Source organism: Dipodomys ordii, unplaced genomic scaffold, assembly GCF_000151885.1.
Source record: "Dipodomys ordii isolate 6190 unplaced genomic scaffold, Dord_2.0 Scaffold4, whole genome shotgun sequence".
NCBI lineage: Eukaryota > Metazoa > Chordata > Mammalia > Rodentia > Heteromyidae > Dipodomys > Dipodomys ordii.
In genome coordinates, this window is record NW_012267220.1 from 25,318,834 (window position 1) to 25,333,512 (window position 14,679).

At 43.1% G+C, this 14,679-nt stretch overlaps 1 protein-coding gene across 1 annotated transcript; it reads right to left on the bottom strand.

The window, feature by feature from the left end:
* Positions 1–560: 560 nt before the first annotated feature.
* Positions 561–14,400, bottom strand: Mboat4 (membrane bound O-acyltransferase domain containing 4). The gene is made up of 3 exons (XM_013024147.1): positions 14,282–14,400; positions 8,074–8,298; positions 561–1,515 (listed from the first exon to the last, which is right to left on the bottom strand). Exons 1-3 carry the CDS (start codon positions 14,398–14,400, stop codon positions 561–563), a joined length of 1,299 nt encoding a protein of 432 aa, XP_012879601.1.
* Between the last annotated feature and the right edge of the window lie 279 nt (positions 14,401–14,679).

Genomic DNA, 14,679 nt, shown 5'->3' on the forward strand with positions numbered 1-14,679 from the left:
CCCGGGCTGGCTTTGAACCGAGATCCTCAGATCTCAGCCTCCTGAGTAGCTAGGATTACAGGCGTGAGCCACCAGCGCCCGGCTCAGTACCAGGGTTTGAACTCTGCCTCCTGTGCTCACTCAGCTTGCTTGCTCAGCTGCTCTTCTACCACTTTAACCACAATTGTTGAGCCACAGCGTTTCACTAGTTTCTTTGGAGTTTGAATCTTACAGACTTCTTCTGCCCAGGCTGACTTAGATCCTCAAATCTCAGCCTCCTGAGAAGCTAGAATTATAAGCAGAAGCCATAAGGCACCTGGTTCCCCTTGTGTTTTTATATATTGCTTTACTTCAACTTCTACACCTAGAAAAGCAAATCCTTCAGGGAGGAACTTTCTCTTTTTTATCCTCAGCAACTACAAAATCTTGTTGAAAGAGACAGAGAAATTCCTACGGTAACTCAGCAGGTATATTCATCCAAAGCTTTAAAATGCTTATTATGGAAAAGTTGGACCTACATATCTGGTAATTTCTAAAGTCATGGATTTCATGGGTGGAAAGATGAAAAGTCAGGAAAGATGTCAGTTCACTTTGTGTTTTCTCTTTGCTAGTAAGAAAAGCAAAATACAGTAGACCATGGGGAAGACACTGTTAAAAGAATTACACAGCAACCGGAGAGAAGACAGATTCCTGCCTTCCACCGCCAGCATAATGTAGGCAATGATGAGCTGGGTATGAGCCCAGGTAAGGGCTCTGTAGAGCAGCCTTAGGGGCCAACATCTGATAAAACCATTGGCAAAGGTGTGGATCAAGTAGTCAGCTTCCACCATTACAGCCCAACAAAGAAAACCAAACACTTGTCCTGGGTGGAGCCCATGCCACCAGGCAGAGAAGGCAAAGGTCTGGAGCAACCGGCAGCCCCTGCTGCGCTGGAAGATGAGTCGTCTGAGCCACTGAGCTGTGCTTTGGTTCCACGTTCTTGTGAACAGGGCTATTCTGTGGGTGGTCTCCAGGGTCCAAATGTCTGCATCCGGGATGTATTCCTCCTCTCCAAACTCAACCCCAAAGCCCGCAGCATGGAGCAAAGAGTCATCCCGTAGCCAGTGGGAATAGTAGGTGAGTTTGAAAAGCCCAGCGGTGGTCCACATGGTGTAGACACATTCCACATGCTGGCAATCTTCCAAGCCGGGGCCTGCACTCACCAGCAGACTCAGGGCTTCTCTAAGGCACTCCAGTGCAAGAATCTGCAGGCCCCTCCAACCCAGAGACCAGAAATCACGCCTGTGATGTGAAGGGCTGCCAGACCTCTGAACACTAGCCTGAAATCTCTGGAAAGAACACAGGGAGCCTCCCAAGAGAGCAGGGAAAAAGAGCAAGTAACTGAAATAGGGCAGAGACTTACACACATAGTCAGACCAAGAGCTCCCGTTCCTGGCGAGTCCTGACGCAGCCTCCACCTTCCCATCACAAATGTCCATGCACAGGGATGTGACCCTCTGGGTCAACAGCATGAGGCAAGAAAGAGTGATGCAGAACCTGAAAGAGTTGTGAAAATGTGAAAACCTTCTCTCTCTCTCTCTCTCTCTCTCTCTCTCCCTTTCTGTCTCCCTCCCGCCACACATGGCAAGAACCCAGCCCAAATCATGCTTCACAAAGATTCATTCAGAACCATGCACTCTTCCAGAATCAAAAGATGAATGGTGCTAGACACCAGTGGCTCACACCTGTAATCCCAGCTACTCCAGAGGCTAAGATCTGAGGATCAAAGTTTGAACCAGTCGAGGAAGAACAGTCTGTAAAATTGTTAGCTCCAGTTAACCACCAAAAAGCTGAAAGTGAAGCTGTGGCTCAAGTGGTGGAGCACAAGCCTTGAGGGAAAAAGCTAAGGGACAACGCTCAGGACCTGAATTCAAGCCCCATAATAGCACGCGCATGTGCACTCGCACACACACACACACACACACACACACACACGATTGGGAAAGTTAAGCATTAGAGAGTAAAAGAATGATAAAGAAATTGTAGGGAAATAGTGATTATAATATTTCTAAGAATGGTCTATGAACAGTAGGATTAGAGCCAGGGGTATGGTGCATACCTAAGATCCCAATACTTGAAAGGCCAAGGCCAGACAGTCATGAGTTCAAGGTCAGTCTGGGCTACGCAGTGAGAACTTTCTCCAAACAAAAAATAAATTGAAAAACCAAAAAGAAGGATGGACTAGAGAGACTAGGATCAGAGACTTGGAAGCAATATGACACCAAAGGAAAAAAAGACTCTGTTGTCTCTTAGAAGAACAGAAAGGCACAGTACCTATGTGTCTCTGATCATATAAAATAATATTTATTGGAATATTTCCAGGAAATGGAAGCAAGAGGTTTTTTTCCTTTGTTGCTGTTTTTTGTTTTCTTTTCTTTTGGTCTTCTTTTTTCATTTACCTGTCTTTGGGAGGGAAGGGAAGCACAGAAATGGATGGACAAAGGGTGAACAAATGTAGCAGTGTTACTTACTAGATACCATGTTAAAAATGAACTATACAACTTGTAGGTGAGGATGGGAGGTAAAACCGAGAGAGTGAGAGAAGGGGTAACATTACCCTTCAAAACTGTACTCTTTACCTGACTTACTTACTCTGTACCTCTCCTTTATAATAACAATAACTTTTTTTACAAAGTGGTGAAGAGATTACAGACAATTAACTTAAAATTTTTATAGTGAAATTCTAAATTTTATTATATTTAAGTGTAATGTGAAAATGCAAAAACAACAAGAAGGCAGCCTCACAGAGTTTGTTGAACAAAATCAAAGGAACTCAAACAGACTTCAAATAGCATTTTCTGAGGCTTCTAAAATTTGCTGGTTATTGGTTAGTTTTCATTTCTTATGTGTGTGTGCGTGTGTGCGTGTATGCGTGTGTGTGTGTGTATGTATGTGTGTGTGTGTGTGTGTGTGTGAGTGTGCATGCACGTGCCTCATGGGCTTGAACTCTGGGCCTGGGCGCTGTCCCTCAGCTCTTCAGCTCAAGGCTAGCACTCTCCCACTTGAGTCCAACACCACTTCCAGTCTTCTGGTGGTTAACTGGAGATAAAAGTCGCAAGGACTTTCCTACCCAAGCTGGTTTTGAACAACAATCCTCAGATCTCAGCCTCCTGAGTAGCTCACAGGTGTGAGCCTCCGGTGCCTGGCTAGTTTTCATTTCTTTAATGATGCATGATATCATAGCTTTCTCATGTTTCTAACTTCATATATTTTTGTCTTTCTTTTTTCTGCACTTGCTCTTTAGTTGTTTATATCCACAAGTTTTCATTTGCAATGTTCATTTTCTTCTTATGAATTTAAAACTACTTGTTAATAGTAAGCATACTTTTTAAATTTAATTTTATTGTCAAGGTGATGTACAGAGTAAGGCTTAAATTTACATAAGTAAGGTTACCCCCTAATATAATAAGCATATTAACTCCTATCTTGCTGTACATGTTACAATGATTCAGTCTTCAATCTTAGGGATTTTTTGTTGTAGTTATTGTTTGTTTTTCTTATTCTTTTTAAATATGCACCAAGTGCTCACTACAAGGTGCTGGTCAACTTTGGAGTTTGCTAAGGAGTGTGTCCGGGTGTTGTGAATCATCAGCCACTTGCAATTTGTTCTTCAGTTATCTAAATGCTAATGGCTCACACACATAATCCTCACTACTTAGGAGGCCTAGATTTTAGGATTACAGTTCAAAGCTAGACCAGGAAGAAAAATCTGAGACTGTGGGCTGGGAAGGTGGCTCAGTGGTAGAGCACTTGCCTTGCATGCCTGAGGCCCTGGGTTCGATTCCTCAGCACCACATAAGCAAAAAGAAAAAAGCCGGAAGTGGCGCTGTAGCTCAAGTGGTAGAGTGCTAGCCTTGAGCTGAAGAGCTGAGGGACAGCGCCCAGGCCCAGAGTTCAGACCCCAAGACCGGACCCCAAAAAAAAAGAAAGAAAGAAAAATCTGAGACTCTTATCTCCAATTCACCAACAAAAAGCCAGAAGTAGAGGTGTGGCTCAAGTGGTAGAGCACCAGGCTTCAGCAGAAAAGCTAAGCAAGAGCAAATGGCCCTGAGTTCAAGTCCAAGTACTGGCCCCAAATAAATAAATGTTATAAAAATTTTTCTAAATGCTCACTCATCCACTATCAAAGATCTATGGAGGAGAGCTAGGCATTGGTGGCTCAAGCCAATAATCCTATCTACTCAGGAGGCTGAGATCTGAGGATCTCATTTTAAAGCCAGCCAAGGCATTAAAGTCCATGAGACTCTGATCTACAATTAAGCACCTAGAAAGCTGGAAGTGGAGCTGTGACTGCAGTGCTAGAATGCTATCCTTGAACAAAAAAGCTCAGGGATGGTGCCCAGACTCTAAAATCAAGCCCCAGGACCCAACACACACACACATCACCTGTTCTATGGAGGAGACCTGGCTGGTGAAAACCATACCTTCTAGAACACAAATGCTGTTCAATGGAGAGAAAACAGCACCATCCTCAAGTGTGGCCATGTGCGTCTAAAGACATAAATCCTCTCACTTGATTTATCCTGACTAAAAGCAGGATGGCTTTCAAATACCACCAGCCCATCAACTCACCTTGTGCTGTGGGCTGACTTCATAAGCTAGTCCTAGCACCTAGTCACCTGTATTTGGAGACAGGGCCTTCTAAGAGGCCTAATCCAATATGATCGGTGTCTTGGTGAGAGGAGATTAGGACACAGACACAAAGGGAAGAGCATGTGAGGAGGCAGGGAGAGGACAGCCATCTCCTAATCTCCTAGCCAGAGAGAGAAACCAACCCTGCAGACACCTTCATCTTGAACTTCCAGACTCTAGAACTGTGAGGAAATCAAAGTTCTGTTGTCTAAACTGTCCGGTCTGAACTGGGTACCAGTGGCTCACACTTATAATCCTAGCTATTCAGGAAGCTGAGATCGGAGGATTGCAGTTCAAAGCCAGCCCAGACATGAAAGTCATGAGACTCTTTACTTCCAATTAACCACTAGAAAACAAGATGTGGAGCTGTGGCTCAAAGTGGTAGAATGCTACCCTTGAGTAGAAGAGCTCAAGGACAGCATCTAGGCCCTGAGTTCAAGCCCCAAACTGACAAATTCTGTCCATTCTGTGAGCTTTACCTTGGACATTCTCTCAGTATCACACCCATTTTCCTTTCAGGCTTGGCTCAGCCTTCTTCCTAGGCAGCCAAATCCTGTTTAACTTGCCCATCCAGCCTCCAGCAGGTGCTGGCCTCACGACTCAAGTCCTGACTCACCACATTCCACGCAGTCCTTCCCATGTCCTGCTCCCCTGCCACCTTGCCTTCCCCTCACAGAAGCAAGTCTGGGGGCTGGGAAGGTGGCTCAGTGGTAGAGTTCTTGCCTTGCATGCATGAGGCCCTGGGTTTGATTCCTCAGCACCAAATAAGCAGAAAAAGCCAGAAAAGGTGGTGCTGTGACTCAAGTGGTAGAGCACTAGCCTTGAGCTGAAGAGCTGAGGCCCAGAGTTCAGGCCCCATGAAGAAGAAGAAGAAGACGAAGGAGGAGGAGGAGGGTGGGGGAGGGGGGGAGGAGGAGGAGGAAGAAGAAGAGGAGAAGGAGGAGAAGAAATAAGTCTGAGGTTTCTGAAGAAAACTGTTATAATAATAATTTGGGGTTTTATTTCCTTTTTTTTTTTTGAAACAGTCTATGTAACCCAGGCTAGAACCCATGATCCTTCTGTCTCAACCTCCTGAGTGTTGGGATTATAGAATGCTCACCATCACACTCTGTTTATACTGATTTTTAAGAACATTAGTAGTGCCAGTTACTAAAGAAGCAGAGGTAGGTGGACAGAAGTCTAAGGCAAGCCCAGGGCAAAATGGAGAGACATTATCTGAAAAACAGACTAACAGCAAAGGCTTAGAGTTTTGGTTCAATGCCTAATATCACCAAAGAAAAAAGACTCGATGGCAATCATATCAGCCAATTGTATTGTTCAAGAAAAATATTTTCCGTTGTGTATATAAAAATAATCTTCACAAATGCCTCACTAGCCAATCCAGTATTATCTCTTTAAGGAATAAATTCATAATGTTATCTATCTTACCCATGACATTAACTGTAAACGCCATTGCACATATATCATTTGAGAAAGAAAGGAAGAAAGGAAGGAAGGAAGGAAGAAAGAAGGGAGGGAGGGAGGGAAGGAAGGAAAGAAGGAAGGAAGGAAGGAAGGGAGAGAGAGAGAAAGAAAAAGAAAGGAAGGAAGGAAGGGAGAGAAAGAAAGAAAAGAAAAGAAAGAAAGAAAGAAAGAAAGAAAGAAAGAAAGAAAGAAAGAAAGAAAGAAAGAAAGAAAGGAAGGAAGGAAGGAAGGAAGGAAGAAAGGAAGAAAGAAAGGAAATATTATTCTAGGTTTACTAATGATGGCCAATCAAGAGATCTGCTGTCAGGCTATCATCAGAGAAGACTGCCTGGAGCCATCACAGCTTCTGTTGAAGAGTGACACAGACACAACCAGATCAAGGGAAGAAACCAGAACATAAAGCCTCAGGAACACAAAGATACTTATTTCTCCTAATCTTGGTCATCTCACTGACTCATGAAAACACGTGTCCAGGCTGTAATTAGCTCTGGGGTTTTTTTGTTTTTTGTTTTTTTTCTAGATTGGGTCGGGGAGGAGGGACAGCTGAGTCTGAATGAAAATAAAACTCTTACACAGCAACAGCCCCCATGGGAAGGCAGCAAGGCTCACGGCTGCAATTTATGCCCGCTGGCTGTGTACCTCAACATCCAAGCTGAGGTCAGCCTGAAGTAAGCACACTGGGTCTAAGCCAAAGGCCTTAATAATAGAGGACATTCTTTAGTTTGCAAATGTGTTTTGAGTTGGTAAATTCCAGAAAAGTCTTACTCTCCTTAGATGATTGGTTCTTGATTTTCCTTGATTGTGTCCACATTTAATCTGTTTTGGCTTATATTTAACATCCTTGTTAGATCTGAGTGTTCACTGGTTATTTACTTTGATTGCATTCACATCAGATTTGCTTCCTACTTTGTTAAGAGTAATTCCATGCAGCTTGTGTGGGTTTTGTGCTATATAAACTGTGTGTTAGTTGTATTCAGGGCAGTAGGGCTTTGTGACAGGAGTCCCCCTGCTGTCTGCTAGTACTACAATTAAGACGCCAAATTCTTCCTTTTAAGTGGTGGCTTCTCTGTTCTTATGACCATCTACCATACAACAAGCCAACTGTGCCATCGTATCTAGGGCAGGCCTTCCTGGGGGCTATAGACTTTACCCTCTCCTGGGCACAATGACAATCACAACCAAATGCATATACTGTGCCAGGTAGTGGCTATGTGTAGTCACAGAATTAAATTTACATTCACTATCCTTAATGCTTATAACAGTCCTTCAAGATAACTATTGCTCTTTTTGTCTGTCTGTCTGTCTGTCTGTGTATGTACATTTTTTTTCTAGCAGAAGACATTAAACCAAGTATAGTGACATACCTGTCATCTCAGCTACTGAAAAGGCTGAAGTAGGAGAATCTTAGTTCAAAACCAGATCAGGTAAAAACTAGAGATGCTACTTTCAAAACAAAGTTAAAGCAAAAGGGCTGGGGGAGTTCAATCCCCCAGGACTGCCAAAAAATAAGGAAGGCAGAAAAGAAAAGAAAGAAAGAAAGAGAGAGAGAGAGAAAGGATAGAGAAGAAGGTTGAAGGTGAGTGAAGCTAAGTAACTTTCCTAAGAGTAACTTTCTCAGATGGGAAAGGATGAAGATTCAAATTCAGTACCCATGTTTTCTTTACCTCAACCACAGGGTACCACCCCTAGTCTACTCAGGACAACCAAGCAGGCAAGAAGCCTTACCTCGGGCTGGGAAGGTGGCTCAGTGGTAGAGCACTTGCCTTGCATGCATGAGGCCCTGGGTTCAATTCCTCAACACCACATAAGCAGAAAAAAAAAGCTGGAAGTGGTTCTGTGGCTCAAGTGGTAGAGCGCTAGCCTTGAGCTGAAGAGCTGAGGGACAGAGCGCAGGCCCAGAGTTCAGGCCCCACAACCGAACCCCCCCCAAAAAAAATTAAATAAAAAAAGAAGCCTTACCTCACAGAGGGAGGCTCCTGAAGATAGTACTCGGTGTAATGTAGACCCAGGTGACACAGCGTCTGCCAGCTCATCTGGAAGAAGAAAGTCCACCGGTGGACGTCCTGTGGGCCAAGTGAAGAGAGCAGAACCATGGCACAAAGAGCAGAAGTAAAGACAAGAAGAGCATAGGGCCCCATGGCAGCCACGGCCAAGGCCCCTCCTCCAGCCAGCAGAAAGAGGTACCTGAAAGGAAAGGGACAAGCTAGTGAGCCTCAGAACAGTGAGGCAAATGCAGCAGTTCAGAAAGCATCTCAGGAAGCCAATCAAGGTAGATCCTACAGAGACCACATGGTCAAGGGGCACCAGTGGCTCACACCTATTACCTTAGCTACTCAGGAGGCTGAGATGTGAGGATCATTGTTTGAAACTAGCACAGTCAGACAAACCTTAAAGACTCCAATTATCCAGCAAAAAGCTGGAAGTGGAGATGTGGCTCAAGTAGCAGAGTGCCAGTCTTGAGTGGAAAAGTCAAACAAGAGTGCAAGACCCTGAGTTCAAGCGCCAACACTAACATTATTAATAATTAATTATTATTGTTATTAATTATTATTATTAAAGAGACCATACTGTTATCACACCAGAGCCCTCGCTTGATCGTTTGAAAGAAAAAGTGAGAGTATGCTTGTAAACTACAATCTTAGAAGAGAAATCTCAACTCCTCCCTTAGTGCCCAGGAAGCCTTTCTATGGTTGTCCAGCATCTTTGTTGAAAACACATGCTTCAAATGAGGAAGAGCTCAGTGGTCCATTGTTACTGAGGGCACCGCACCCTATTTGCCCAGGACAATGGAGTGGTGATCTAGCCAGACTCTCACCCAATGTAGGCCACCACTGTCCCTATCAGTCCTGGAGGACTTGTACTGAATGTTGAACTCAAAAACTTGTGCTTACTAGGCAGATGCTCTACCACTTGAACCACCCCACTGGCCCCTTTTGTCTTGTTTTTTTGAGATAGGGTTTCCCTTTATGGTTGGGGGCCTGCACTGTGATCCTCCTATTTGGGCTTCTCCCACAGCTGGAATGACAGGCATATGCTGCCATGCCCAGCAACAGTTTGTTGGAACGGAATCTAGAAAACAGATTTTTTATTTTTATATTTTTCTTGGGCTAGGCTTGAACCAGGATCTTCCAATCTCTCCCTTCCAAGTAACTAAGGTTACCGGCATGAGCTAATACAGCCATGCAGAAAATATTTATAACTGCCCCCTTACTCTACTACTGTTCTCCAGATCTTAGGAGTTCCCATTTGGTTTGTTTTCATTGTTTATTAATATTCTTGTGAGAAATCTTCATAGTCACTGCAGATTGGGTGGCTTCAGACTCTTTACTCCTTGTCAGCACCAGCATTTGTCTCTTTCCACTCGCATGACTACCTCCATTTTGTTTGCCATTTCCTTAAAGTCTTTTTCTCTTCATATACATTGTATCTTGCAAGTCTACACTTGAATTCATTTTTGTTTGTATGATTTAATCTAAGGAATTGAAAACTATGACATTGCTCATCACCAAAATAAGGTCTGAATATAAACCCAAAGGGAATACCCAGTGCTGGGCGCCGTTGGCTCACGCCTGTAATCCTAGCTACTCAGGAGGCTGAGATCTGAGGATCGTGGTTCAAAGCCAGCCCGGGCAGGAAAGTCTGTGAGACTCTTATCTCCAATAATCCATCAGAAAACTGGAAGTGGATCTGTGGCTCAAGTGGTAAAGTGCTTGCCTTGAACTGAGCACAGAGACAGTGCCCAGGCCCAGAGTTCAAGCCCCATGACCAACCAAAAAAAAAAAAAATGCAGGGGGGGGGGGGGGGGGGGGGGGGGGGGAGATACCCGGTGTGGTTTGTACATTTTGGCCAATTTTCCCCACCATTTTTTGCATTTTTATTATTATAAAAAGGTGATATAAGAGGGGTTACAGTAACATAAGTCAGATAAAGAATACATTTCTTTGTGGACGTCACTCCTTGCCTTGCTTTCTCCTAGTTTTTCTCTTTTGCCCCACCCACACGTTGTATAGTTCATTTTCAACGTAGTATCTAGTGTGTAGCACTGTTGCATTTGTTCACCCTTTGTCGCACCATTTCTGGGCTTCCTCTTACCCTCCCAAAGAGACAGATAAACAAACTAAAGGAGAACAAAAGGAGAAGAAAGCAAAAACAGCAACAAAGGGAAAAAAAACCTCTTGTTTCCATATCCTGGAGTTCATTTCAAAAAACATCATTTTATATGATCAGATGTACATAGCTATTGCACCTTTGTGATGCTCTCTTAAGAAGATCTTCCTTTGGTCTCGCTCTGTGTGAATGCCTAGAGACCTGTATAATTTATCATGTCCCAGGGTATTTTTTTTTCTCCTCTGTATTAATGCCTTCCTGGGTAATGGGCATCAACACTCATTGCCACTGAAGCCTCCACTGGTCAGGAGTCCCTGATCTCCATGGTTACAGTTCTTCCAATGTTGGGAGGCACCTACATGGAAGAAGTGGTGGTTGGCCCACCAGCCCTCACCAGCCATGGCCAGGAGGATCTGCACAGGCCTGGAAGACTTCATGTGGATTTGGTTCTTCTTTCTGCATTACATTCAGGGTTTTCAAAAATTAGAACAAGTAAATAAAGCTGAATGAAGGGGTCAAAAAACATCAAATGGGTCTGGTCAGGGTTAGTAAGGGGAAGGAAAGAAGCCTATAATTTCTCTATGAACTCCAAAACAGTGAATATATCCCAGGGAGTGTATCATAGCTCTGCACAGGGAAGGGCATTGCATTCATTGGTAAGAATAACTTTCTTAGAGACACCAATAGGTGCCCAAATGGAGATACTGTATGTCATTAAAGACTTGAACTACTTCTGAGCTTTTCATTGACTCTCCACCCAGGAGGTCTCCACTGTACCCCAAAAGCTGTAATCACTATGGAAAAAGGAGGAGGACACTTATTCTTTGTATAACAGAAGTAACCAGAAATAGCCTTCCCACTCAGAGGCAACTACCCTAGGGGAATTACAAACATTGAAATGTCTATACCGGTATACAGTAAAGGATGGATAATTTACTGTGTGCTTTCAATAATATTTATTTCCTTCTAGGCATTGTACAAAGTATCCTTTACAAGAAATACTTTTACTTAAGCTTTAAAATAACCCTATTAGCCAAGTGCCAGAGGTTTATGTCTGTAATCCTAGCTAGTCAGGAGGCTGAAATCTGGGATCACAATTCAAAGACAGCCTGGGTAGAAGAAGTCAAAAGACTCAGTCTCCAATTAACCTGCAAAATGCTGTACAGGAGGTATGGCTTAAGTGTAGAGCACCAGCCATGAGTAAAAAAAGCAGAGCAAGAGTTCACCACCGTGGGTTCAAGCCCCAAGCACTGGAACACACAAAGGATAATGCCATTATTATTTCTATCTTACAGAGAGAGGTTATTCACAGGCACAAGGTCTCTCAATGAGTAAGGAACTTAGGACTCAGCAGACCAACCTCAAAGTAAGCTATCATAACCTGAGGATAACTCAATTCCCCAATTAATTCTTATTAACTGCTTGTTTTATTTTATTGCTTTGTGATTCTTTCTCTTTATAGCTGTTCTCTTTGTAACTGTTCTTCCCTCCTTCATCTGCTGGAAACAAAGCTAAGGACCATCAAGAGTAAACATGAAATAACATGGCATCGTTTAATGAAACTTAGATTTTAGTTAAGAAAATCCAGTAGAGTTGGGTGTAACAGTGGTAGACAACTTACTCAGTATGCAAGGCCCTGGGATCAAATCACCAGTGCCACAGACACAGACACACACACAGACACACACACACACACACACACACACACACACACACACACACACACAGAGGGAGGGAGAAACTCATGTGTAAAAGTCCTCATTTTCAAAGTAAAGGAATCCATCAAGAGATCTTCTAATTTGGGGAGGGGAAGGGAAATAACAAAATGCTGAAATAAGGATACAGGTTAACCCATTGTAACAATAAGATGTACAAGACACTATGTTAAAAATGAACTTTACAACTTGGAAGGGAGAGGGAGGAGTTGGGGAGGTGGGGAGGTAAGGGATAGTAGGGGAAAAACAGGAGGTAACAATGCTGGATAATAAATATACTCATTACCTTACTCGTGTAACTAATCCTCTGTACAGTATTTTTACAATAAAAACATATGCAAAATTAAAAAATAAAATTAAAAGATACCTCTAGCAAAAGAGGGGTGGTCTTAGCTAGGCACTGGTGGGTCATGCCTGTAATCCTAGCTACTCAGGAGGCTGAGATCTGAGGATCACGGTTCAAAGCCAGCCTGGGCAAGAAAGTTTGTGAGACTCTTATCTCCAATAAACTACTCAGAAAACCAGAAGTAGTGCTGTGGCTCAAGTGGTAGAATGCTAGCCTTGAGCTGAAGAGCTGAGGGACAGTGCCCAGGCCCAGAGTTCAAGTCTGATGACCAACAACAACAAAAATAGATGGCCTTAGAAGAATAGATTTTTTTAGTATTCAAAAAGACATCCATTAAACTTTTTAAAAATAGGAATTGTCTTTAATAAAGAGGTTATTTGACATAAAATTTATTACACTCATAGTTATAAAATCTCTAGTGACAGTAACTAGTAAACAGTAACTTTAGAACCACACATTGCTATATAACTAATCTATCAAGGTATGCTTTGATTTACTTCTCCAAGAAATCACTCAAGGCATATTTTGAGAAAAAAAAATCACACTTTTTTAGCTGGGTGCTATAATCCTAGCTACTTTTGAGGCTGAGATAGGGAGGATTGTAATCCAAGGCCAGCTCAGACAAAAAGTTCTGAAGAGAAAGCCAGGCACCCGTGGCTGAAGTCTTAGTCCAAGGATATTCCTGCCATCTCAGGAGGCTAAGAACAGAGGACCAAAATTCAAATCCAGCCTAGGAAGGTCTGTGAGACTCTCAGAAAAAGCCAGAAGTAAAGTTGTAGCTCAAATGGTATAGTGCTAGCCTTGAGTGAGATAGTTAAGAACGTGAGTTCAAGCCCTGTAACTGGTGCGCGCGCGCGCACACACACACACACACACACACACACACACGAAAATCTCTCGAGACTCCTTCTTAAATGATAGGTGAGTATGATAGCACATGCCTGTCTCTTCCTAGCTACAAAGAAAAGCCTTAAATAGGCAGATCAGAGTCCAAGCGTGTGCCTGGGTAGGAAGCAAGACCCTGTATTTAAAAAAAAAAAAACAACGCACATCTGGGCACAGTGGTGCATGCCTGTAAACCTAGCTACTCAGGAGGCTGAGATCTGAGGACTGAAGTTAGAAGCCAGTCTGAGCAGGAAGTCCATAAGACTCTTTTTTTTTTTGGTCAGTCATGGGGCTTGAACTCTGGGCCTGGGCATTTTCTCTGAGCTCTTCAGCTCAAGGCTAGCACCCTACCACTTGAGCCACAGTGCCACTTCCAGCCTTTTCTGTTTATGTGCTGCTGAGGAATCAAACCCAGGGCCTCATGCATGCGAGGCAAGCACTTTACTGCTGAGCCACCTTCCCCGTCCCCATAAGACTCTTACATCCAATTAACCACCAAAAAGTCAGAAGTGGAGCTGTGGCTCAAGTGGCAGAATGTTAGATGAGGAAAAAAAAAAACAGAAAAAGAAAAAAAGCCCAGGGCCAATATCCTGGCCCTGAGTTTAACACCAGGACTGGCACCAAAAGCAAGCAAGCAAACAAACAAAAAACAGTCACACAAAAAAAGAATGGAGGCATAACTTATCAGTAAACCAACTGCCTAGGAAGTTTAAGGCCCTGAGTTCAAGCCACTACTGCCAAGAAAATTACATTTTTTACAAGTGTCACATTTGAATGTTGATTTATATAAAATATAATTTTATTGCAAATAACTGCTCAAGAATATCTGAGATTTGGGGTTCGACAGAGAACTTCGGTACCATCCCAATATTCATCTCTCCCCAGTTTTTTTTTTTTACCAAATTCCCGTTTAATGTGTACACTTGGACTCCATGTAGACACAATGTCAGTTGGTCTATTTTACATAAACATTACCTAACAACCAATAATCAGTTGTAGGAATAGTAAGCTAAAACCAAGTAAAACTAATATATGATCATCACACACAAGCAGTCTGCTCTGTGCTTTCCACCCTATTCAAGTATTACCAAGTTCAAGAGCAAGTCCAGCCTACCTGGACTGAATGGAAAAGGAGTCCTTGTTGCAGAGATAATGAAACAGCAATGCAAAAGGAAAGGAAGCCCCTTGATAAAATGATACAGGATATACGGTGAACAGTGGAAGCCAATCCATTATGAGCTGTGACGAAAACAAAAAACAAAAAAACAAAAACAGTCTCCCTCCGAGAGCCACCTTGCAGGAGAAATGGCAGCCAGGTTCTCCCTGGCCTTTTAATCTGGTTTAGGAAGCCCTGGCTGAGCAAGAGCTCTAGAGATAAGTAGCATAAGAGTTGGCTTTCTGATCATGGAAACTGCACTAGGGAAACCAATATATTTTGATGTGATACTACTTCAGAACACATACTGAAAACATTGCCTTCCAAAGTTGTGCTCTAGAGTTTACACAGCATAA

Excerpts from the sequence above, each read along its gene's own strand:
- Mboat4 (XM_013024147.1), bottom strand. The coding sequence starts at position 14,400 with ATGGATTGGCTTCCACTGTTCACCGTATATCCTGTATCATTTTATCAA. Across the intron at positions 8,299-14,281 it reads TCCTTTTCCATTCAGTCCAG|GTACCTCTTTCTGCTGGCTG; the intron begins GTAGGCTGGACT and ends CTTTCCTTTCAG. Across the intron at positions 1,516-8,073 it reads CAGGAGCCTCCCTCTGTGAG|GTTCTGCATCACTCTTTCTT; the intron begins GTAAGGCTTCTT and ends CAACTCTTTCAG.